This window comes from Phascolarctos cinereus, unplaced genomic scaffold, assembly GCF_003287225.1.
Source record: "Phascolarctos cinereus isolate Bilbo 61053 unplaced genomic scaffold, phaCin_HiC Scaffold_2;HRSCAF=192, whole genome shotgun sequence".
Taxonomy (NCBI): domain Eukaryota; kingdom Metazoa; phylum Chordata; class Mammalia; order Diprotodontia; family Phascolarctidae; genus Phascolarctos; species Phascolarctos cinereus.
Window position 1 is genome coordinate 17225784 of NW_027555625.1, and position 21941 is coordinate 17247724.

At 45.3% G+C, this 21941-nt stretch overlaps 1 protein-coding gene across 2 annotated transcripts in view; it reads right to left on the reverse strand.

Annotated features, from left to right (window-relative positions):
• Positions 1 to 21941, reverse strand: part of DPYSL2 (dihydropyrimidinase like 2) — a 144918-nt gene that overhangs the window by 35817 nt on the left and 87160 nt on the right. For both annotated transcript variants that reach the window (XM_021007722.1, XM_021007723.2), the window contains exons 4-7: positions 11683 to 11847; positions 9405 to 9466; positions 7271 to 7351; positions 6585 to 6653 (exon numbers count right to left, since the gene is read on the reverse strand). In XM_021007722.1, coding sequence (XP_020863381.1) covers positions 6585 to 6653; positions 7271 to 7351; positions 9405 to 9466; positions 11683 to 11847 — 377 coding nt within the window. The remainder of the gene's footprint in view (positions 1 to 6584; positions 6654 to 7270; positions 7352 to 9404; positions 9467 to 11682; positions 11848 to 21941) is intronic.

Below are 21941 nucleotides of genomic sequence, written 5' to 3' on the forward strand. Positions count from 1 at the left end.
CATTTACTCATCCCCCCACAACCCCCCACTGCTGAGCATTTGAACTGCCTGCAATTTTTTGACCATTACAATTATAACTGGGATGAAAATCATAAGTGTTATAATTATTTTCCTCATTTTTGCTGCATTCCTAGGGACTGCTCTCCAAAAGGATTCTCATATATATATACATATATATATATATATGTACATACACATATATACACATACATATATACCAAGATTCACATACACATATATGTATGTGTGTATATATACATACATGTCTCCACTATCCCACAAACACTGAGTTTCATTGGTTTGAAGTTTCTTTGACAATTTGATGTACATTAGGTACAAGCTCAGTGTTGTTTTCATCTGCATTTCTTTGATCGTTACTGGGGCTGGGCATTTTTTCAAGGCATTATTAACAACCTGCATGTGCTCTTTTGAAAACTGTCTGCTTGAATCCTTTCCCACTTAGCCATGGCTAATGGTGTTTGGATCGGGTTTCTTCTGTACACAGTTGCTGTTTTTCGTGGGGCATGATGTGACCCATGTTATATCTAAATTGCTCTAACAGGCCACATTCTGATGAGACTTTATGGTAGTTTGGCCTAGAGTTTATACTTAGGGATTTTATAGCTTACGGTCTTGCTTGATAAAATCAAGCTGATCTCACTCACATGTAGCTCTGCACTGTGATACAAGGTCAGTAAATTAGGGAGCCAACAGGTTGAAGACACGGAAGGATTGTTTATCAGCTTATTAAATGTTCTGATGCTGCAAAGCTGGGGGAAGCAATGAGTATCTCAGATGACAGAATCAGGACCCCACCCCCAGAGTTCAAAAGGAAAAATGGGTCAATGAAAGGTAATAAATAGGGACGACTGGAAAGTCCCGCACTTTGGTTCAAAGGAACAAAAAAGCTACAAAAGGAAAAAGAAAGAGCTACAAAAGTGTGCTTTAAAGAACACACTGTGTGACGCTGAAGGACAAGGGCGCGTCCAGGGGAAGGCAATGGGGTGCTGAGGGGCCTACAGTGATTGGTTTTGTTCGCCATGCAAATTGCTGTGAGTTGCCTGCCTCGTACTTGTAAAACGGATTTTTTTAACCCAACTGGAAGACTTCCCATTAACCTCTATTGAATTTCAGCTCATTAGAGTAGTCAGTCCAATGCTCTAACCCATCAAGATCCTTTTGAATCCTGATTCTGTCCAAATGCTAACTGTTCCTCCTTGCTTTGTGTCAGCTGAAGATTTAACAAGCATGGCATCTATACTGTTGGAGAAGTTATTGATAAAAACATTAAAGGGCACCAATCCCTGAGGCCCTCCACTGCAGACCTGCCTTAGCACTCCTGGCTCCCTCTCAGAATCTTTATCTAGGTATCCTCGGGCTAATCACTCCCCCTTTCTGGGCCTCAGTTTCTTCACTTGTAAAAGGAAATATTTGGATTAGATGACTTCTATCTTCCCTTTCAGCTCTCAAACGATGATCCCACACCCACTGCCAGGTACACAGTAAATGTCTGTTGACTGACATTCCTACAGAGACTTAAAGTTTCCAGAGTACTTTCCAGATATCATTCCACTCAAGTCTCACAGCAGATCTAAAAGGCAGGAACTCCAGGCATCATTATTTCCATTTCATTGATTAAAAAAAAAGGGGGGGGGGTAAGGGACTTGCCCAGGGTCACACTGCTAGTAAGGATCTGAGGCTAGATTTGAACTCGGGACTTCCTGATTCCAAGTTCAGCTCTTAGCCGCTGTGCCCCCTAATTGCTTTCCCCTCTCTGAGCCTGTTTGGTCACCTGTACGAGGAAAGGGATGGAGGGAAAGGTGATGACCCTGACATTCTCTCGTTCTTATAGTTAAGTCTATTTTTAGTTGTGTCTGACCGTGTAACCTCAATGGGGTTTTATCAGCAAAGATCCTGGAGTGTTTTGTCACTTCCTTCTCCAGGGTCCCCATTTTACAGTTGAGGGAACTGAGGCAAACAGGGTTAAGAGACTCGCCCAAGGTCACACAGCTACTAAATGTCTGAGGCTGGATTTGAACTCACATCCTCCTGACTCCAGGACCAGCACTCTTTAGCCGCCTACCAGCTGTGGTTCCAGGGCTAAATAAAGTTGGGACCTCCTCCCAATTCAGCTTTTCCTCCTCCCATCAGCAGTTGTCTTTGCCCCCTCCCCCTCCAGCTCCAGCTCCCACCCTCCTCCTCCCACACAGGTAACTTAGCTCTGAATCGGCCTGTTTAGTTCAGCCACCAGTTTCTAGAGGCCCCCTCCTTTCTGAGGCCTCTTACAGGGAAACGTAGGGCCTCACAGCAGCCGACCTTAGACTGGAAACAATCGGGTCCAGGAGTTCTCAAGTTCTTATCTCAGATTACTCGGTGCTCTGGGCAAACTGGGCGCTCTGTCTGGGAGATGGGCCTCATGCTCTCCTGCCTCTGAGTCTAGACTAGGGCCGCTCCTCTAAATCTCAAGCACCTTGCCTCCCCCTCCTCATCTGCCGATTTCTCACCGTCATTTCTAGAAGCCACCTCTTCTGGGAAGTCCTTCCAGACCCTCCCCTCCCCAACTCACTAACGACTTTCCCCTTCAGACCTCAGGAAGAACTGGTGTAGACCTCACTGATGCTTATGCAGCCCTTTCACACCTGCTATGTACTTACTTTACCCCATTATCTCATCTGAGCCCAACAGCCTGAGGAAGTGGGTGCCATGGGTACCATCTTCACAGACGAAAAAGCTGAACTTCAAAGAAGTTAATGGCTTCCCCAGGGTCACACAATTCAGCATAAGAAACAAGATTTGAACCCAATTCTTTCCTGTCTCTAAACCACAGGCTCTAGCCACTGTACCACACTGCCTCACAATTTAGACTAGTCCCTTCCAGTCCTCAAGCTATGGCCCTCTGTTCCCCTTCAGCAAGAAGCTTTGAACAATCTATTCTCTTCATCTCCTCATCTGCAAACTTAAGGCTGGGTCAGAACATGTCCAGCCCAGAGACTATGTTTGAATAGCATGACAACGTTGTTATGTCGTCTCATGAGACTTCTCACTTCCTTAGATCCTCAACGCTTCCATGCCCTTGTCTTGAAACAACCCATTTTACAGACAAGGAAATGGAGAGGATGGGAGGTGATTTTGAGTCAGTGCCAGCATTTGAACCCAGACATCCTGATTCCAAGTCCAGTCTTCTTTCCACTGTGCCAAAGTGTAACCCACAAAACTAGGGCAAATGAAACAAAAACACTCTCCTGAAAGTCAAGTGACAGACTCCAGATACAGACTGAGACTTTTTTTTAACATAGCCAATGTGGGAATTTGTCTTGCTTGCCCCCACCTGTTTGCAACAGGGTCACAGGGAGGTGGGAGGGAAAGAAGGTAGATTTTCATCAATTGAAAAAGAATTGGTTTTAAAAAAGAAACTGAGGCGAATTATTTTTATCTGTTAAATATTTCTAGTAACATTCAAGTGCGCGAAACTTTGTCTCCTCAGCCAGGAAATAAGTTCCTTAGAGGCAGGAAGAGTATATTTGACTTCTGTGTATGCTGCATGGTCCAGCCCTGAGGACAGTCAGTCCCACTAACCACCCAGTAGAGTGTAAGCTCCAGGAGGCCAGGCTTCTTTGCCTTTTTATCTACGGGGCCCAGGACACTTCCTGTCACGTAGCATTAAATGGAAGCTTCTGAAGCGCAGACTGCTTTTGCCTCTCTTGATATCCCTATGTGCCTGGCACATAGTAAGTGTTTAATAAATGCTTATTGGTTGGATGAATGCATAACAAATATACTGTTTAGGGGATTTAAAGACAGTAATAGCTAACCCTAGAAAGCAAACACCAGAATCTCAGAGACCATCTACACCAGCCTGGCCCTGACCAAGAGGCCTTTCTACACTGGCCCCTCCAAAGGGTCAGCCAGCCTCTGCTCAAAGGCTTGCAACAAAGCGGCAGTGAGGTAGCGCAGTGGATAGAGCACCAGACCTGAAGTCAGGAGGACCTGAGTTCAAATCCGACCTCAGACCAAACACTTGACACTTACTAGCTGTGTGACCCTGGGCAAGTCACTTAATCCCAATTGCCTACAAAGCAAAAAAACAAAAAATTTTTAAAAAAAGAAAAAGGAAACACATTTACAAAAGCTTGCAATGAGAAGGAACCAGCCAGCACTCCAGGGAGCCCACTGTACATTGGGACAGCTCTCACCATTGAGGAGTTCTTAAGCTCAGGCCTTCTAGTGACATGCCGGGCCAGAAATGAGGGGCCGTAACCCAGCTCTGCCACGTGTGTGACCTATGTGGCCTGGGACACTCAATGCGTCCTCTCTAAGGCCATTCCCTCATTTATATGGTGAGGGTATTGGACTAGCCGATCTGGGAGGTCCCTTTCCAGTTCTAAACCCGAATCTCTGTTCCGACCAAGGAAACAAGAAGGGCCTTCCTTCCTCAGCACTGCCCGTCCCAATCAAGTGATTTTCCCAGACCATCCAGACCCCGAAGAAAGCCTACTGGATTCACTGCTGGAGCTTTTTTGAAACTCTCAAGTTGACCATTTCCATCAGAGAGAGACACATTTTCCTGAGGCTTTGAACATGGTCTTACTTTATCCACATAAACACTAAATTATTCCTCTCTGTTAGCACATTATATTTTTTTTTGCTTTTTCCTTTTTTTAGGGAAAAGTTTGAGGAAGAAGCCTGAAATTCGCCCTTCTCTCTGCAGGGGGCCCCAGGGATATCTAGGCAGCCATCTGGAGCCCTGGAGCAAACACGGGAAGAAGAACCTCACGGAGTACTTGAAACAGTCAAGGAAAGGCTGAGGCCTTCCAAATCGCCTCCGGGGCTGTGCTGAGGGGCACGTAGCTCCACTCACACTGGCACATCCGCTCCTGCTCTTGCTTTTAACAGGAACAAATGCCCCTGCTTCTCAGGCCCCCTCCACAATCCCCATCCGACTAGCACGCCATGTCAAGAGAAGGGCTCAACTTTCAAATGAAGTTAGGCCCACGTGCCCCTGTCTAGCAACCTTGGACTCCTCTGACCTCAAGCTACAGCTAAAATCTTGGGCGTGAGTACTGGAACGAGGAGATTCCAGCCCCAAGGGGAAATGGCCCGAAAATATATCTCTACTCATATGTGTACATGCTGTTACTTCCTATAAATACATAAGCATCTTGAGGGCAGGAAGGATTTCATTTTGTCTGGTACCTAGTAGGTGTTTAATAAATGCTTGTTCATTGATCTGCAAAGATACCATGATGTGAATGGGATTTATGAGGTCAGCTGCTGGAGAAGGAGGAAGAGTTTAGGGGAGAAAATCCATCCAGGCGCACGGCTTGCAATCCTGCCTCTAACACATACCATCTGTGTGAACCTCAGTAAGTCCCTTCACTGCCCTGGGCCTCAGTTTCCCACTCTGTAAAGTAAGATGACTGGGCTATATGGCTTCTGAGGGCCCCTGCAGCTTTAGAGCTAGAATGCTGTGAATCAACCCTATAAGCTCTTCTACATCTGAGGATTTGCAGATAGCACCAAGCTCCATCCTCTCCCTCTTGCTTTCTCTTCCTCTGTCCTTTTCATCCCTCCCCAAAGTCTGAAAACAATGATCATTAGAGGAAAGGATGGTCAACAGGTTTTGCAAGCAGGACTAGACTTGATCTGCTTGACCCCAGAGGGGAGATTTAGGACCAATGAGAGGAAACTGTACAGGGGCAGATGTAGGCTTGAGGCCAGGGAAAGCTTCCTGTCAGTCAGGAAAGCTGCCCCAAAGTGAAATGGGCTGCCTAAAGGGGTAGTGAGCTCTCCCTCCTTGGCGATCTTCAAGGAAAAGTTGGATGGCCAGTCACCAGATACTCAGTAGAAATTTATTTTTTTAATATGGATTGGATTAGATGGCCCTTGCGGTCCCTTCCAACACCGAGCTTCTGTGGGAAGGGGGTGGGATGGTCACATCTGAGGCACCTACAGAGAGGGCCTATTCCACAAGAATACAAGGACTGACACATCAGTTCCTATGCACAGCCAGCCTTCCTTCTCTCTTACGGGCTCTACATTCTAGCCAAACTCCATCCCTCCCTTTGTCTTGCCCTCTGCCATCCTTCGGCCCTCACTCATGCTTGTTCTTTGTATCTAGAATGGAATCCCTCTCCCTCTCTCAGACAAAGGGGCTGGATCCGATCACATCTGAAGTCCCCGCCAAAGGTTTCAGTGCCTGACACACAGAACATACTCAACAGATGTTGGATTTACTGACTCCATTCAAGGGAACCTGGCTCCAATATTTACTAGCTCTGAGACCCTGGGCAAGTCACTTAATTTCTCTGGGTCTCTGTTTCTTAATCTACAAAATACAACTCGAACCACCAATTCCCAGAGGTGCCATGAGGGCGTTATCGCTTGGTCAACCTTAAAAAGCTACAGAAATGAGTGCCGCTCCTCCCCCACCTCACAACCTGTGAACCTAAAGGCGGATCCAGGGCAGGCCCACAACAAGCTGCCCCTGGAGGGCTGGAGGCTGCTAGTCTCTATCCTCCCCATGCACTCCCTGCCCAGCACACTGGGGAGAAACAGCAACTTGTGCCACCCAAGTAAGCATTCACCTCTTCAGGCCGGCTCAGAACGTGTCCTTCGGGGCCAGTGATTCCCAGATCCAGGATCCTCTGCTGCTCCTGTGGTGTTGGCATGGTGGGAGAGAGAGAGAGAATAAAGAAAAATGCTTAAATAATATCAGCTGAGAAAACAACCTCAGAGGTGGATGGAAACCGGGATGGTGAGTTCTTTAGCCAACCTGTAAAATGGCAGAGCTGACTCTGTGGGATGGTCAGTAAAGACCCTGCGAGAAGAACTGGGGTTCCCCTGCATCTGGACTGAATTGAGCAGTGGCTTGTGAATTACAGCCCCCTGACACGCTTGAGGCCTCTGGGACAGGCTGAAAAGTAATGCATTCCTGGCCCTGTACCACCAGGGTCGAATATCCAGGCTTAACCAAAGAGTGAATGGATTCCACCCCAGAGACACTGGCATTGCAGCCCTGAGTGAAACGATCCCCCTGGGGAAGGGGAAGAGGTATGTGTAGACGAGGCTCTATACTGCTGTGGTCTCCAGAGAGACCACATGATTTACAGGAGTGCCAGGCCCTGGCAATGCCAAACAGGCCTGAATGGAAAAACCTATCCCATTGTCTCCTTTGTTACCAAGGGTCTACAATACAGGGCTGGTGCTTCCACTCACGTACCCCACTTCGATCTGGGGCTAATAAGGAAATGACTGCACAGGAGCGCATTACCTCTGCAATGATGTCACCGTTTTCAGCATGAACCTGGGCAATGGCGCCAATGTCGCGGATCACGCTCAAGACTTCGTAGATCTGGAGGAGAGTTAACGCAGTTAGTGCTTGTGTTTTCTACTCCCCAGGCATGAACTCTTCTGGGTCAGGGTACCATTCACCCCAAATCACAGATTTACAACTGGAAGGGACCACAGAAACCATCTGGTTCAAACCCTTTGTTTTACAGATGAGGAAACTGAGGCCCAGGGAGGTGAAAAGATTTATGCAAGGTCAGACAGGTAAATGATGGCATCAGGATTTGAACTCGGGTCCCACGACTCCAATGTCACTGTTCTCCCCCTGCATTCCATTGTTTTCCCCGTAATCCTGTCTTTTAAAATCTCCTTTCCCAAGCCCTCAAAGAGACATTTATGGGGCACGGTTCGTGCAGTGGGGCCACTCAGCATTTCAGAGGCGGCATAACCTAGAAAATCCTGGATGGGGACCCAGAAGCTTCTGAATTAGTTTGCTGTTTCAGGCCCAGGCTCACTCAGGGAAACCCTGAGGACGGCCCTTTGACAGATGCACTGGGAAAGCTGAGAAAACCTTATTGACAAGGCAAGCCATTTCCGGGCCCAGGCGGCAGGCACCATCACAGGACCAGAGAAGAGAGAGATAACAAGTTTGTGGGATTTACACTGAAAGGGGACGTCAGGAGAACCCTGTACACAGTAACAGCTACGTTGTGAGATGACTAACTTTGATAGACTTAGCCCTTCTCAGCAATGCAAGCATCTAAGACATCTCCAAAAGTCTTATGATGGAAAGTGCCATCCACACCCAGAGAAAGAACTATGGAGTCTGAATACAGATCGAAGCATACTACTGGCTCTTTTTTTTCTTCTGTTTTGTTTTGTTTCTTCTTTGTTGTGGTTCCTCCTATTGGTTCTAATTCTTCCTTACAACATGACTAATGTGAAAATGTTTAATAGGAATGTATACATAGCACCTATATCAGATTGCACACCATCTTGGGGAGGGAGGTGAGGAGGGAGGGGGAGAAATTTTAAAACTCAAAAGCTTGTGGAAGTGAATGTTGAAAACTAAAAATAAATCTAAAAAGTAAAGAAAAGAAATAGGGAAAAAAAGGGACCTCAGAAGTCATTCAGTCTGACACCAGCCAGAGTCCTTACTGGGTTAGGTTCGCTTCTGGGTGCCTCAGCTTAGGACAGGTGCCCCATTGACAATGCCCATGCCCCATGAGGTGAGGCTAAAGGAACTGGGCATGTATAGCCAGAACAAGAAAAGCCTTGGGAAAGGAGCAAGGGGGAAGGAATGACAGATATCTTCAAGCACATTTTAAGGCTATTATGTAGAAGAGATTCATCTAGATTTTCTGGCTCCAGAAAACAGAACTAGAAGCCATGGATGGAAGCTGAAAATGGAGGCCAACTGAGTCTAGATTTCAGGAAAAACATCCTAACAATTAGAGGTGTTCCTAAGTGGAACTGGCTGTGTCAGGAAATGGCAGGTTCCCTATCACTGGACCTCTCCAACCAGAGTCTGGTTAGCCACATGACGGGTGCAGCCATGGCCATTCTTTGGGGAATATGGATTGGACTGGATGGCCTCTGGGTCCCCCTCTAACTCCAAGGTTTCATGATTCTGTGATTCTGTAGTCTGACCCCCTGGTTTTACAAATGAAGTAACTGAGGCTAGCAAAGGTGAAATGAAGTGCCTAAGGTCACACAGCTTAAGTAACAAAGGTAGAATTTGAACCCAATGCTATGGGACCTCAGACAAATCACTTTGCCTCTATCAGACAAAGCTAGAGAGAGAAGCTGGCCTCAGACACTTGAAAACCTGAGGTCAAGGCCTGCTTCTGACATATACCAGGTATTCTTTTTTTTAACCTTTTTTTGGGAGGCAATACAGGTTAAGTAACTTGCCCAAGGTCACATAGCTAGTAAGTGTGAGAGGCTGGATTTGAACTCGAGTCCTCCTGACTCCAGGGAGGTGCTCTATCCACCCTGCCACCTAGCTGCTTCTCATACTAGCTATTCTTAAAAAAAAAAAAAAGAAAAGAAAAGAAAATGAAGGTTGTTAAGTATTGCCAAGTCCCTTTGGAGACAACAACATGATGGATTCCTACCTGGGAATCTGTGAGCTGGAAGCGATCTTTGAAGGCCATGTACACTAAGAAGGAGTTGACGCCTGGTGGGGAGAGAGAGAAAGAAGTGGAAGAAACTGTCAGACAAATCAAACAAGGCAGAGGGGGAAAAGGAAACCTGACCTTAGTGAGGGAAGGAGTCTGGAAGACTCGCTGCCTTCATAGGGCAACAAAGGTTTGCTGGTGGATTGACTGACTGCTGGGTTGACAAGCACTCCTCTCTTCCAGCACCCAGCCTCCCTCCCTTCATTCAGTCTATATTGATTTGTTTTTTCAATTTTACTCATTGTTTCATTGATTTTTAACTTTTTGCTGCTACTTTTTATTTTTAGATTCTCTTCCTTTCCCAATATATAACAACACTCATTAGTATTTCTTTGAGCTTTGCATAAGTTATCAGCTTGGACCCTCACAACCACCCTGGGATATTAGGTGCTATTATTATCATCCCCATTTTACAGAGTGGATAATAAGGACAAGAAGTGAAGTGACCTGTCTAGGGTCACAAAGGTAGTACCTGAGGCAACATTTGAACTCAAGTCTTCTTGACTCAACCTCCAGCACACTATCCGTGATGATACAAAGTTGCCTTGAGAATCGGCCCACACTAATTTTTAAGAAATGCTTATAAAAAATAAGTCTGTCAGCTCAGAGAATAGAATCTGCTCCGATAGAGTCAGTTCACTTGTCCAAGTGACTGTAGTATGTATAGATCTGACTCAGGACTGTGCTAAAGCCAGCTCACGCTAGATCCCAAAAGCTGGTTGTTAAATTTCCATTGTAAATATTTATACCTTGGAAATGTGCAAATATTGCCCATCTGGCCTTTGTTTATTTTGTTGGTTGACTAGACTTGGGAAAGTGATGGAGAAAAAATTAATAATGCTTGGATTAAACCTAAAAGTTACATATGTCATACATACTTTTTTCTCCCTGAGAGCAGGTGGTTAAACATTTACTCAAATATACACCGGCACACCTATACTAGTGTCTCTAGCTAGGAAGCTAGGAGCTAAGGAGCAAAAAAGCACCCTTCCATGGGTGACAAAATTTCTACCCCTGTCCCACCAGAGTCTTCTCAGCAGGGGCTTCAGAAAATCCTTGAGATTTGTGTCCCAGGAGCCCAGGGCCACAAGTAATGGAGGTTCGAGTCAAGCTTGAATAACGTGGCATCCCCAGGAAATACTAAAGCTTCTAGGAAGGACAGTGCTTACAGCTTACAAAGCACTTCACAGGAGACAGCCTCTCTCTGGCTCCTCCTAATACTGAACTGAGTGATGGAACAATGACGGGAAGGATCAAAGTGGGTGTGAAGAGGAGGACCAAGGCTGAATAGGGGGGATGAGGCCAGTTTGTGAAGGGCTTAGAATGCCTGAAGAGTTTATATTTGATGCTAGGGGTTCTAGGCAACCACTAAAGTTTATTGAGGAGGAGGAGGAGGAGAAGTAATATGGTCAGAAAAATCAATATGGCAGCTGTATGGAGGATGGATTTGGGATGGGCTTGACGCCAGGAGGCCAATTAGAAAGCCATCGCAACATCCCAGATAAAAGGTGATTCGGACCTGACCTAGGGTGGTGACTATGCGACTAGAGAGAGGGGGATGATAGGAGATGTTTTCAGGGGATATTGACAAGATGCCTTCTGATTGGGTCTGGAAGGTGAGGCATTGGGTGGATCCAAGGATAATGCCAAGGTTACAAACCTGGGTGACAAGAAGGCCAGCTGGGGAGAAGTCAGGCTTATCACCACACCAGCAAAGGGCATCCAAGGAGGAACACAGTGGAGGAGATGATTCAAAGCTCAGCTCAAACGCCATCTCCTCCTGATGGCCTAAATCCACCTTCCGCTACCCTGAAGTCACTTTATATTAACTTGGCAGACACACTGGACTCACTTATCTGTGTACATATCCCCCAAACCCAAGTGGAAAACAAGCATCTGGAAGGCACAGACTGACTCACCCTAGGACCTGGGCGGGGGGGGGGGGGGGGTTAATACAGCAAATGATTAAAATGTAAGCTCCGTGAGGGCAAGAACTGTTTCATCTTTTGTATTTGCGTCCCCAGCACCCATCACAGTGCCTGGCCTGTAGTAGGTACTTAATAAATGCGTCTTGGTTGACTGAGTAGTAAATGTTCGTTGCATTGAGCTGAACTCAATTGAACATATGTACATAAATGTCGCCCACCACGATGAATGAAAACCGAGGCCCCAGAATGGCCTTCTCCACAAGGGCGATGGGACACTGCCAACCTACCGTGGTCCTTCACCAGGGTTTCCATCTCCTCCTGGATTCCTTTATGCCACTCTGTGATGTCCACGTGCAAAGAGTAGTCACAGCAAGACTTGCTGTCTGCCCATTCTCTCCACTGGTCGAAGGCCGTCAGCAGGCTGGTCCCGGGCTCAGGAACAACATGGTCAACTAAAAAGAAGCACACAATCAAGCCATTATGGAGGGCTCTGAGCCAAGAGTCTGTTCTTCTCACTGGCCACAATGAAAACTTCCTGAGCTCCAAACCAAGATGGCGCTCTCTACGGCTGGTATCTAGGAATCCACTTACGCAAGCTAATGACTAGGCATGAGTAGTTAAATCAGAGCCCAGCCACAAAAGTTTACAGTGGGGAAATTGTGTGGGAATGATGTCGATCTGGTTTCCTGGTTCAAGACCCATGAAAACACAGGCCTCGGGAAAGTTTCATGGACAAGCTTTCCTTAGATAGGACATTAGTGTCAAGTGACCAGTCAGGCAGACAATCTCTTCATGTCTCTCACTGGTTTTAAGACATTCACCTCCCAATACAATCAAGATGCTTTAAGACTCTGAGCTGGGCAAGGGGCCATAGAGAATGAGTCCCTTGAGAATTCTCTCACCTATCTCCTTTCCCTGGCTTTGATAAGGCTGGAGGGAGTGGGCAAGTCACCCCCACTCTAGTTTCAGCAGCATAATATGACTCTGTATTTATGCGGGAGCTTTCATCTGAAGAACTCAAAGCATTTCAAAAACCACTCCCACACTGGGTCTACTGTTACTCAAAGAATCAGAGAATATGAAAGCTGGAACTCAGCAGTCACCTAGACCAAGTAATCCCCACCATACATAGAGTGTTGGACTTGGAATCAGAAAGATCTGAGTTTAAATCCTGCCTCAGGCACTTACAATTCTTGTTCCTATGTGATTGTGGTCAAGTCACTTAACCTCTCTGTGCCTCAGTTTCTTCACCTATAAAATGGGGCTAACAATACAACCCACCTCCCAGGGATATTAGGAGGATCAAATGAAATGACCTTAAAGTGCTATAGACATGCTACTATTTGCTGTTGTTGTTGTAACACGCCCAACGAGTGGTCCACCAGCCCCTGCTGGAAGGTATCCAAGGAGGGGAGGCTGCCTCTTTCATTTTTCAGTTATGCCCAGCTTCCTCTGACCCCAAGCCAAGGGTTTGGGTTCAAATCCTGCCTCAGCCCACTATTCTGTGTGTGTGTGACAAATCCCTTAAATTCTCTTGGCTTCAGTTTCCTCATCTGTAAAATGGAATGGGGGAGGAATCTGGGAGGGGAGGAGATCAGAAAACCCAAATGCCTGGAGAATTTAGAGATAACATGGTTAACTTTAAAGAGCAACGGATGCAGAGTCAAAAGACCTGGCTCTGCAGCTTACTACCTAGGGGACTTCAAGCCTCTCTGGGACTCAGTTTCCTTTTTTTTGTAAAACGTAAAATGAAGAGGTCAACTGGCTGACCTCTAAAGAACCTTCCAGCTCTAAATCGACCACCCTGCCTGTGTGACTCAACCTCTCTCTGGGTTCTCTTCCTCGGAAAAATGAAGGGTTGGACTAGACCAGTGGGGTCCACCTCAAAGGATCCCTACATACTACAGACTGATTTAGAAAACCACAAATTGATAACATCTGTGTTGTATTGTATTGGTGTTGATTTTATTAAACATCTCCTAATTCTACTGCCATCTGGTTCTGTCGGCACTGGGAAGTTTTGCAGAGCTAAGAGTTGGACGTCTCTGAACTGGACGACCTCTAAGTTCCTCTCTGCACAAAATCTCTGATCCTTTGATCCTATCTGGGTGACTTAAATTCCATGTGCCTCAGTTTCCTCCTCTGTAAAATGAAGGTGTGGGCAAGATGGCCTCTGATGCCCCTTCCAGCTCTCAATGATCCTCTGACTCCAAATTCAGGGATCTTTCTGCTGTTGTCCTCTTCCTTCTCTCCCATTATTCACCACCCTTCCCTCCTCCCGCCCCTTTCTGCCAATGAGGAAACTGAGGCATAGAGATTTCAAGTGATTTGACAAGAATTCCACTGGTACTAAGTGGCAGAGTAGGATTTGAACCCGCACCTCTGGTTCCCATTCCAGAGCCTTCCCCCACCACACTACACTGCCAGGAGCCAGCCTACTTAGGGAGAGGACAGGAGGCTTTTCAGCCACAGAGCTTTACTTTCCTCTGGTCAGAGACAGCCTGCAATGACTCGTCAAGGTCAAATCTGCCTCATAAGAAAGGCACAGAAACACCAATCTAGGAACCCTGACGCCCGGGGCTTCCTCAGTAGAGCCTCAGTGACTCGCTCAGCACCAGCGAAGCAGCTCCCTCCCCCCCCAAAAGCTGCCCTAGCCTCAAGACTGAGCTCGGATTTCGGGAACAAATCAAAACTTGGAAGTTATGCCAACCTGTCATAACCTAGAGTGCTTGTCTTTCTGCCTCTGAAAGTGCAGGGCTATGGGAGGGGGTGGGGAGATTTGTCCCTTTTTAAATAGATGGGAAGCAGCATTGATATCCAAAAGGATTCTTGTACGCAAAAAAAGTGAGAAATCTCAGTTCCGTGGCCTGTTCCAGTTCTGAAACTTTGGATCTCATCACACACTGGCCTGGGCCAAGCGTACCTCTCCTTCCCTGGAAGGCTTCAAACAATGACTGGACACCATCTTGGGACAGTTCCAGGACCCATTTTCCAAGACCTGTGGGACCCTGTTCAGGGCCAGGTGGGACTAGATGAGGTTTCTTCCAACTCCAGATTCTGTGAGGTTCTATAACTCTTAAACCCCAAGATTATAAAGACAGCAGAGTAGCTCATGGGGATGGCTGAACTTTCTGGTGGACCCTCGGAAGTTCAACCAACCCTATGAGCTGCCCTGATGTCTTTATAATCTTTGGGGTTGAGTCATGGAATCTCACAGAATCTGGAGTTGGAAGAAACCCTATTGAACATCTCTGATCATCAGGAAATGATCATGACCATAGATGGACGTCAATATTTATTTCACGTGCAATCATCTTTTTTATTATACTATGTTATGGAAATGCTTGTTTTATTCCACAAATTAAAAATAAAATAAATAAATATGATGGAAAAATGTATTGAGTTTCTACTATGGACAAGGCACCAGGGGCTAGATGTTAGAGACGCAAAAAGAAATCCAAAAAGAGATCCTGCCTTCAAGAAGTTTACGTTCTAAAGACGGGGAGACAGGATCACAACAAGATATGACCCAAGGGAAAGGATGGTGTGGTCTAGAAGGATGAGCACTGAGGACCTGATTGTGAATCCCATGTCTATACCCTCCTGCCTATGTGACCTGTGATTAGTATCTTCTCATCTTTTCCAGGCCTCAGTTTCCTCATCCGTAAAATAAAAGGTGTTGAACTAGATGAGTTCTAGACCTAAATTCTGCAATCCTAGGGAGCACATCATCTAGGCTCTCTAGAGAGATCTAATCTAGTCTTCTAGACCTTGGTTCAAACACTGCCTCTGGAATTCCCTAGCCATGTGACACTGGGCAAGGCTCTTAATTTCTCTGGCCTATTTTTCCTATGTGTAATGAGACCAGTAAGACATACTACCAGTCTCACCAGCTTGTTGTGAGGATCAAATGGGAAAATAATGTCTGGCTAGCCTTGGGATAACTTTACAATGCTACAGAAATGGCAGTTGTTATCTTAGGAGTGGGATAAGTGGAGAGGAGAGGCCCAGACCATGTGCTAAGACAGACCACACCAGAGAAGAGCAGAGAAAGCTCAGACTCCCCTTGGACGACTGGGGAGCTGACATTAAGAAAGAAGAGGGGGCCCAATGCTGGGTCTTGAAGGAAGGGAAAGACTTCAGCCATGGAGATGGCTGAGCGCTAGAGGCAAGAGGCTGGACCTGTGATCTCAGTGAATTGAGGAACTCCCAGATAAGAATCCTTGCTGGTTGCCAACTTCTCTGCAACTTATCATCTCAGAGTGGGTCCGAGAACTGAGAGGGGCAGTGACCTTCCTAGGGTCATGCAGTCTGTCTATGGCAGAGATGGGTCTTGAACCTAGGACTTCTTGGCTTCAAGGCAAGCTTTCTGACCACTGCACATCACTGCCTTTAGTCTGATTTCTACATGGTATTTATCCCCACTGTAATTTCCAGAAGCTGAATCTAGGTCTTGAGTGAAAAACCTGGGCCTTCACTCCACCTGCAAAAAAAAAAATGTTTCCTGAAAAGGTCTGCTGTGCAAACCTCATAAAAGTGTCTCTTTCCCTAACTCCAGGAAATTGAATATTTAAGACATTCAAGAACGTGTTTCTGAGAAGCTCCCACATGTTTTCCCACAGTGTTGTCTTCTTGGTGTTCTCTTGGGAGAAAAGGGCCAGCGGAGGAGGAAAGAACGTCCTCTGACCTTCCCCACTGAGTGGAGAATCCCCAGCTCTGATACGAGCCTGAAAGGGCTGGGACAGGATGCTCAGCCCTGTAATGACTGAGAGCAGAGGTCTTTCTCTCAAACGTGCCCACTTCTACCCCTAGACCCTCCCCCCAGGACCCCTTTTCAGACACACACACATCTCTCTCTCTCTCTCTCTCTCTCTCTCTTCTCTCTCTCTCTCTCTTCTCTCTCTCTCTCTCTCTCTCTCTCTCTTTTGTTGAGAATAAGAAAGGATTCAGGCCCTGAAGCCAAGGGGTTGGTGAGGGGGGTGGGGGTGGGAAGGAACTAACTTCATGAGAAGCTGTCAAGCCTGCAGCTATAAACAAGGGCCTTGGAGGCTGGTGTTTAGAAATAGAGAGAAATTCCCTAGAAGATTCCATTTCTAAGAGACCTGGGAAGTGGTCCCTGGAGGCCAGCTCAAGTTTAGATTTCATAAGGTAACTTCTGAACGTGCTCCAGGCACTACCTGGAGACAAAGACTTAGTGAGAGTTCTACTTTAAAAAAAAAATTTAAAAGCCATCAAAAACTGCCCACATTTCATACAGGTTAGAAATCTGCAATGGGGAAAGAATACAAGGTGACGCTGTAGAGACAGCACCGGTCCTGGAGTCAGGAGGAACTGAGTTCAAATCCAATCTCAGACACTTAACATTTACTGGCTATGTGACCCTGGGAAAGTCACTCCCGATTGCCTCTAGAGAAACACACACACACACACACACACACACACACACACACACACACATACACACACACACACATACACACACACACACACACACACACACACACACACACGGTTTAGAACCAAAGGATCAGGGTTCAGTCTGGAACCAAAAAATAATGGAAGAGCACTCACTGACTTTAGAGTCAGAGGATCTGAATTCAATATTCTCTGTGGGTCTCTGTGAGACCTCAGTCAAGTCATTTAATCTCTGTTTGCCTCAGGTTCCCCAATTGTAAATCTAGGGTGATAATAGCACCTATATCTCAGGGTTGTTGTGAGGATCAAATGAGATCACATTTGTAAAAGCATTTAGCAAAGTGCCTAGAACATAGTAGGCACTATATAAATGCTTATTCCCTACCAACTTTGCCCTTTGGGTAAGTCACTTTAGTTCTCTGGGCCTTGATTTACCCATCTGTAAAATAGGGGGAGAGGGTGGACTCTCAGGCTTCTTGGGTCCCTTCCAGTCCAAATCTATGATCCTTCGTCTAGAAGACTTCAAAGGTCCCTTCCAACTCTGTATCTATGGGCCTATGTCAAATTCAAAGTGGACAAAAGGCCTGGGGTCAGATCTCGGTTCTGCTGGCCCATGTGACCTTGGGCAAGTCACTTAAAATCTGACTCTCAGTCTCCTTATCTGTAATATGACACGGTCCCTTCCAGTTCCAGACCTGTGACTCTATGTCCTAAGAACTAATCATTGGTATTTCCGGTGGAAACATTTCTAGATCATGAAAAAACAGAAGATCACTGAACACCCACTTGAAAAAGGAATGATCTGACAAGAATTTTGTTTTAAAGTCCATCAGGATTGGTTTTAATTTTTGCTTCCAACATCACTAATGTGAAAATATGTTTAATAGGAATGTAAATGTATAGCCTATATCAGATTATGTGCCGTATTGGGGAGGGTGGTGGGGACGGGGGAAGAAAAATTTTTAACTCAAAAGCATATGGAAGTGATTATTGGTAAATCAAAATAAATTAATAAAATAAATTTTAAAAAATAAAAAAATTAAGTCAATCAGGATACTTTGTAATTATAATATCCAAGTTTGACCAAAGAGAAGAGAAAAAACAAAAAGGCTCCCAGCTTTCACTGTAGTGGTGGGGGCCTCAGCTGACAAGCTGGCTGGTTCAGCTTACTCTGCTTTCCCCTTTTTTATATTCTCTGTTACAAGAGATGCTCACTGGATGGGGAGGGGGAAAGAGAATCAGAAATGAACCTGAGGGTAAACCAGAAGATTTCAACAAAAAATTTTTAATTGTAAAAAAACTAAGTTTAAAACCAAAATCTATCAGGTTGGTGGGGACGGGCTTGTAGAGAAGAGAGGGAAACCACAACACATGAGAGCAAGAACTAAAGGGCCCTTTGAGCAGAGATCTGTTGAAGCCTAGGCACTGTTTGTCAAAATCACAGTTTTTAATAAATAAAATTGGGCCTGACTGTGCATATTTATGATAAGGGTCTTATTTTTATATTTTTTTTCCAATGGGAGGAGGAAGAAGAAATCAACTTTTGTTAATTGATTACAAAGGAAATCAACTATATGGAAATACAATTATCAAAGTATTAAAAACACAAATTTGTGAACCCCAGATTAAAACCCCCTGCTTTATAGAGGTATTACTACCTCAGCCCCTCATTTTATAAAGGAGGCAGCTGAATCTCAGGAAAATTAAGTGGCTGGCCCAATAAGTAGGATTTGAACTCAGGTTCTCTGAGCCTTAAATTAGTGTTCATTCCTGTGTGCTGCCTCCATTTCTCCCAGCCCTGAATTAACCCAGCTTGGCCCCAGCATCCTGCTCCCCTTCTTTTCCCAGGCTTAGCAAAGCCTTCCCGATACTGTCCTAGCTGGACAAAAGTCTGATTCACCAGCACAGACAACGTTCCGTTCCATTCCCAGGACACCCGTCTATCAGGGCTCCCCATCGCCAGCCCCTCACTCACTCCAGCAGTCATTACCACCTGCTCTCCACTCCAGTGTGCATGTAACTAGATTGTGAGTCTGTCTCTGTCTCTTTCTTCTGGGGCAAATTAATCAGCTAGAGATTAAAACCGAGCCGGCATCCAAAGGGAGACAAGAACACGAACACTGTCGGCTTATCTGGGTGGCTTTCCTTTGTGAAAACTGGCACTGGGCCAGCCCTGAAACATTCTGCAGCCCATGAAGTGAAGGGGGAAGGCTTTGTGGGGGACAGAATGGCCTTTGGTGCCTGGCCCAGCCCTCTGAACCATCAAAGTCTGCAATGAATAAAACAGAAGCAGCCCCTGCCCCAAAGTGGAAAAAGAATTCCACTGAAAAGACAATTTAAATTCTTTTACAAGGAGAAAGCACAATATACATGTGTATGTTTCCTCAAGTATCTGAAGGGCCGTCAAAGGGAAGGACAATTAGGCTCTTACTTGGCCCCAGAAAGAGTCAAAAATAGGGACAGTGAGTGGAAGTTATAAAAAGACCCATTTTGACGATGTTGAGAAAAACTTCCTAACAATGAGAGCTATCTCTGCAAAAGTGGAATGGGCTAAACTGTTTCTAACTGCGCATATCCTTTGACCCAGAGATGTCCCTCTCGGGCTTACATTCCAAAGAGAGCAAAGAAAGAAAGGGGGGAAAAGACCCAAATGTACAGAAATATTTATAGCAGCTCTTTTTGTTAGCAACAAAGAACTGGGAACTAAGGAAGTGTCCATCAACTGGAGGAGGGATAGACAAATTATGGTTTACAGAGGTGATGGAATACCATTGTGCTGCCAGAAATGTGGTTTCATCAAAACCTGGGATGATTTGTATGAACTGATGAAGAGTTAAATAAGCAGAACCAGGAGAACAATCTATAAAATAGCAACATTGTAAAGGCAAATTTAAAAGCCTTAAGAACTCTGACCGAGCAAGATTCCTTCCCACCTCCAGACAGAGAGGTGATGAACTCTGGGTACAGAGTAAGACATATGCTTTGGTCATGGCAAATATGAGAATTAGTTTCTGCTTGACTGTGCATATTTATTATAAAGGTTTCATTTTTCCTTTTTTTCCCAATGGGGAAAGGAAATAAAATCAACTTTTGTAATTAAAAAAACTAATTCTAAAAATAAAGTAGAAAGGGTTGTCTTGAGCAGTAGTCAGTCTCCCCTCTGGGGGTCTTCAAGAAAAGGCTGGTTGACCACTTGTCCAGTATTTCTTGTTCAGATATGGGTTTAACTAGATAGTCACTGAGGTTCTGCCTAACTGAGATTCTGGTATCTCTGTACCTTTTATCATCATCATTATTATTATCATTATCATCATCATCATCATCATCATCATCAATTACCAATTATGTAACACTTAAATGTTTACAAAGGGCTTACATACGTTGTCTTATTTGACCCTTGCAACAATAAGGTGAAGTGAGTGCTATTATTTTCTGCATTTTACAGATGGCAATCCTTTCCACATTAATATCAATGATGGCAGATTGTAATGAAGGTAACCAGGTATTCTGGAAATAGTGTTATTCCTAACTAACTCATTGAGGTTGGAAAGTCATCTCCACAGTGGAAAGAAAGAATGCTACATTTGGAGTCAGAGGACTTTGTTTCCACCATTTAGAAGCTCTATCACAATGGACAATTAAACTCTCCTATCTGGTCCTCAGTTTCCTCATCTGTAAAAGAAGAGGCTGGAGAGCATAACTAAGGTGCCAGCCAATTCTAAGCTATGATTCTGTTATTTTAACCAAGAGACAACAATGCCTTTTCACAGGCACAATGATGCCCAAGGACAAAAATTCACATCTTCCAATGTCCTGTTAGGGAAAAAAATATTTCTTTTTACATGGGAACAAGTACACAAATCACTTTCTAATCGCTCACCACGCTCGGCCTTGGCCAAGCTGATGCCCAGCTTCCTACCATGTCTATTAATAGTACTCAATTCCAATTTCTGTATTCTTTTCAACTATGCTAATAAACCGGTCATGCAAAACACATGTGAGCTATCCCTAGAGGGTCAGCTAATGATCCCAACACAGTGGGAAGATGGCAAAGTGGATCCAGCTTGAATAATGGAAATCAACTTGGGGCTCCAGTTAAGGATTGTGTCAAAACTTCAGCACCTCATAAAATTCTCTTTCTTTGAGGACTGGTGAAGCTCACGCCCAGGTTGCCTGCTTGCACATCAGATCAAAGGCCAGGCTGATAGGATCTGGATATAGCGATGAAGGGTCATTTATAACGTGTAAATCCTTCAAGAGTGACGAGCTAAACTATGAACAGAAGTCTTCCCCCTGAATCACTGAAACCAGACTTGAAAAGAGTGGCAGGGTCCCTTCAGTACATCTGTGGGCAACGTGAAGTCCACAAAAACTGTCCAGAAATTTGTCTCATTGAAGAAAAATGGAGCTAGCATGGGGGACTGTCAATAAGTGACCCACTTACTGAGGTAGAGGGGAATGTGGAATGGATTTTGAATCAGAAAGCGTGGGTTCAAAGCTCACCTCCCTTGACTGCTAATTGTATGGCTCTGAGTAACTCATTTAAGTAATATTACCTACCTCACAAAGTTGCTGCAGGAAAAATCCTTTAAAATGTACATGAATATAATTTATTACACGAAGCCTTCCCGGATTGTGCCCTCCCTCCGAAACCACCTCGTCTTTAACAATTTTGCGGGTACTCACTTTAACGTATTGTCTATCCCAGGGGTGGGGAACCTGTGACCTTGAGGCCACGTGTGGCCCTTTAGGTCCTCAAGTGTGGCCTTTTAACTGAGTCCAAGTTTTACAGAACAAATCCTTTTATGAAGGGGATTTGTTCTGTGAAGTTTGGATTCGGTCAGAGGGCGCACACTTGAGGGCCTAGAGGGCCACAAGTGGCCTTGAGGCTGCAGGCTCCTCACCCCTGGTCTATACACTTGCATACATTTGTACTTCTGGTCTCCCCCGTAAGAATGTAAGCTCCTTGAGGGTAGGGAGTGTTTTTTTTCTTTGTCTTTGTAACCTCAGCATTTAGCACAGAGCCTGACAAATAGTAGGTATTTAATAAATGTTTATTGGTTAACTGACTGAAGAGCAGAGAAAGGCATGGCTAGCAAGATGTGGCAACAGAAGAATATTATATCGAATT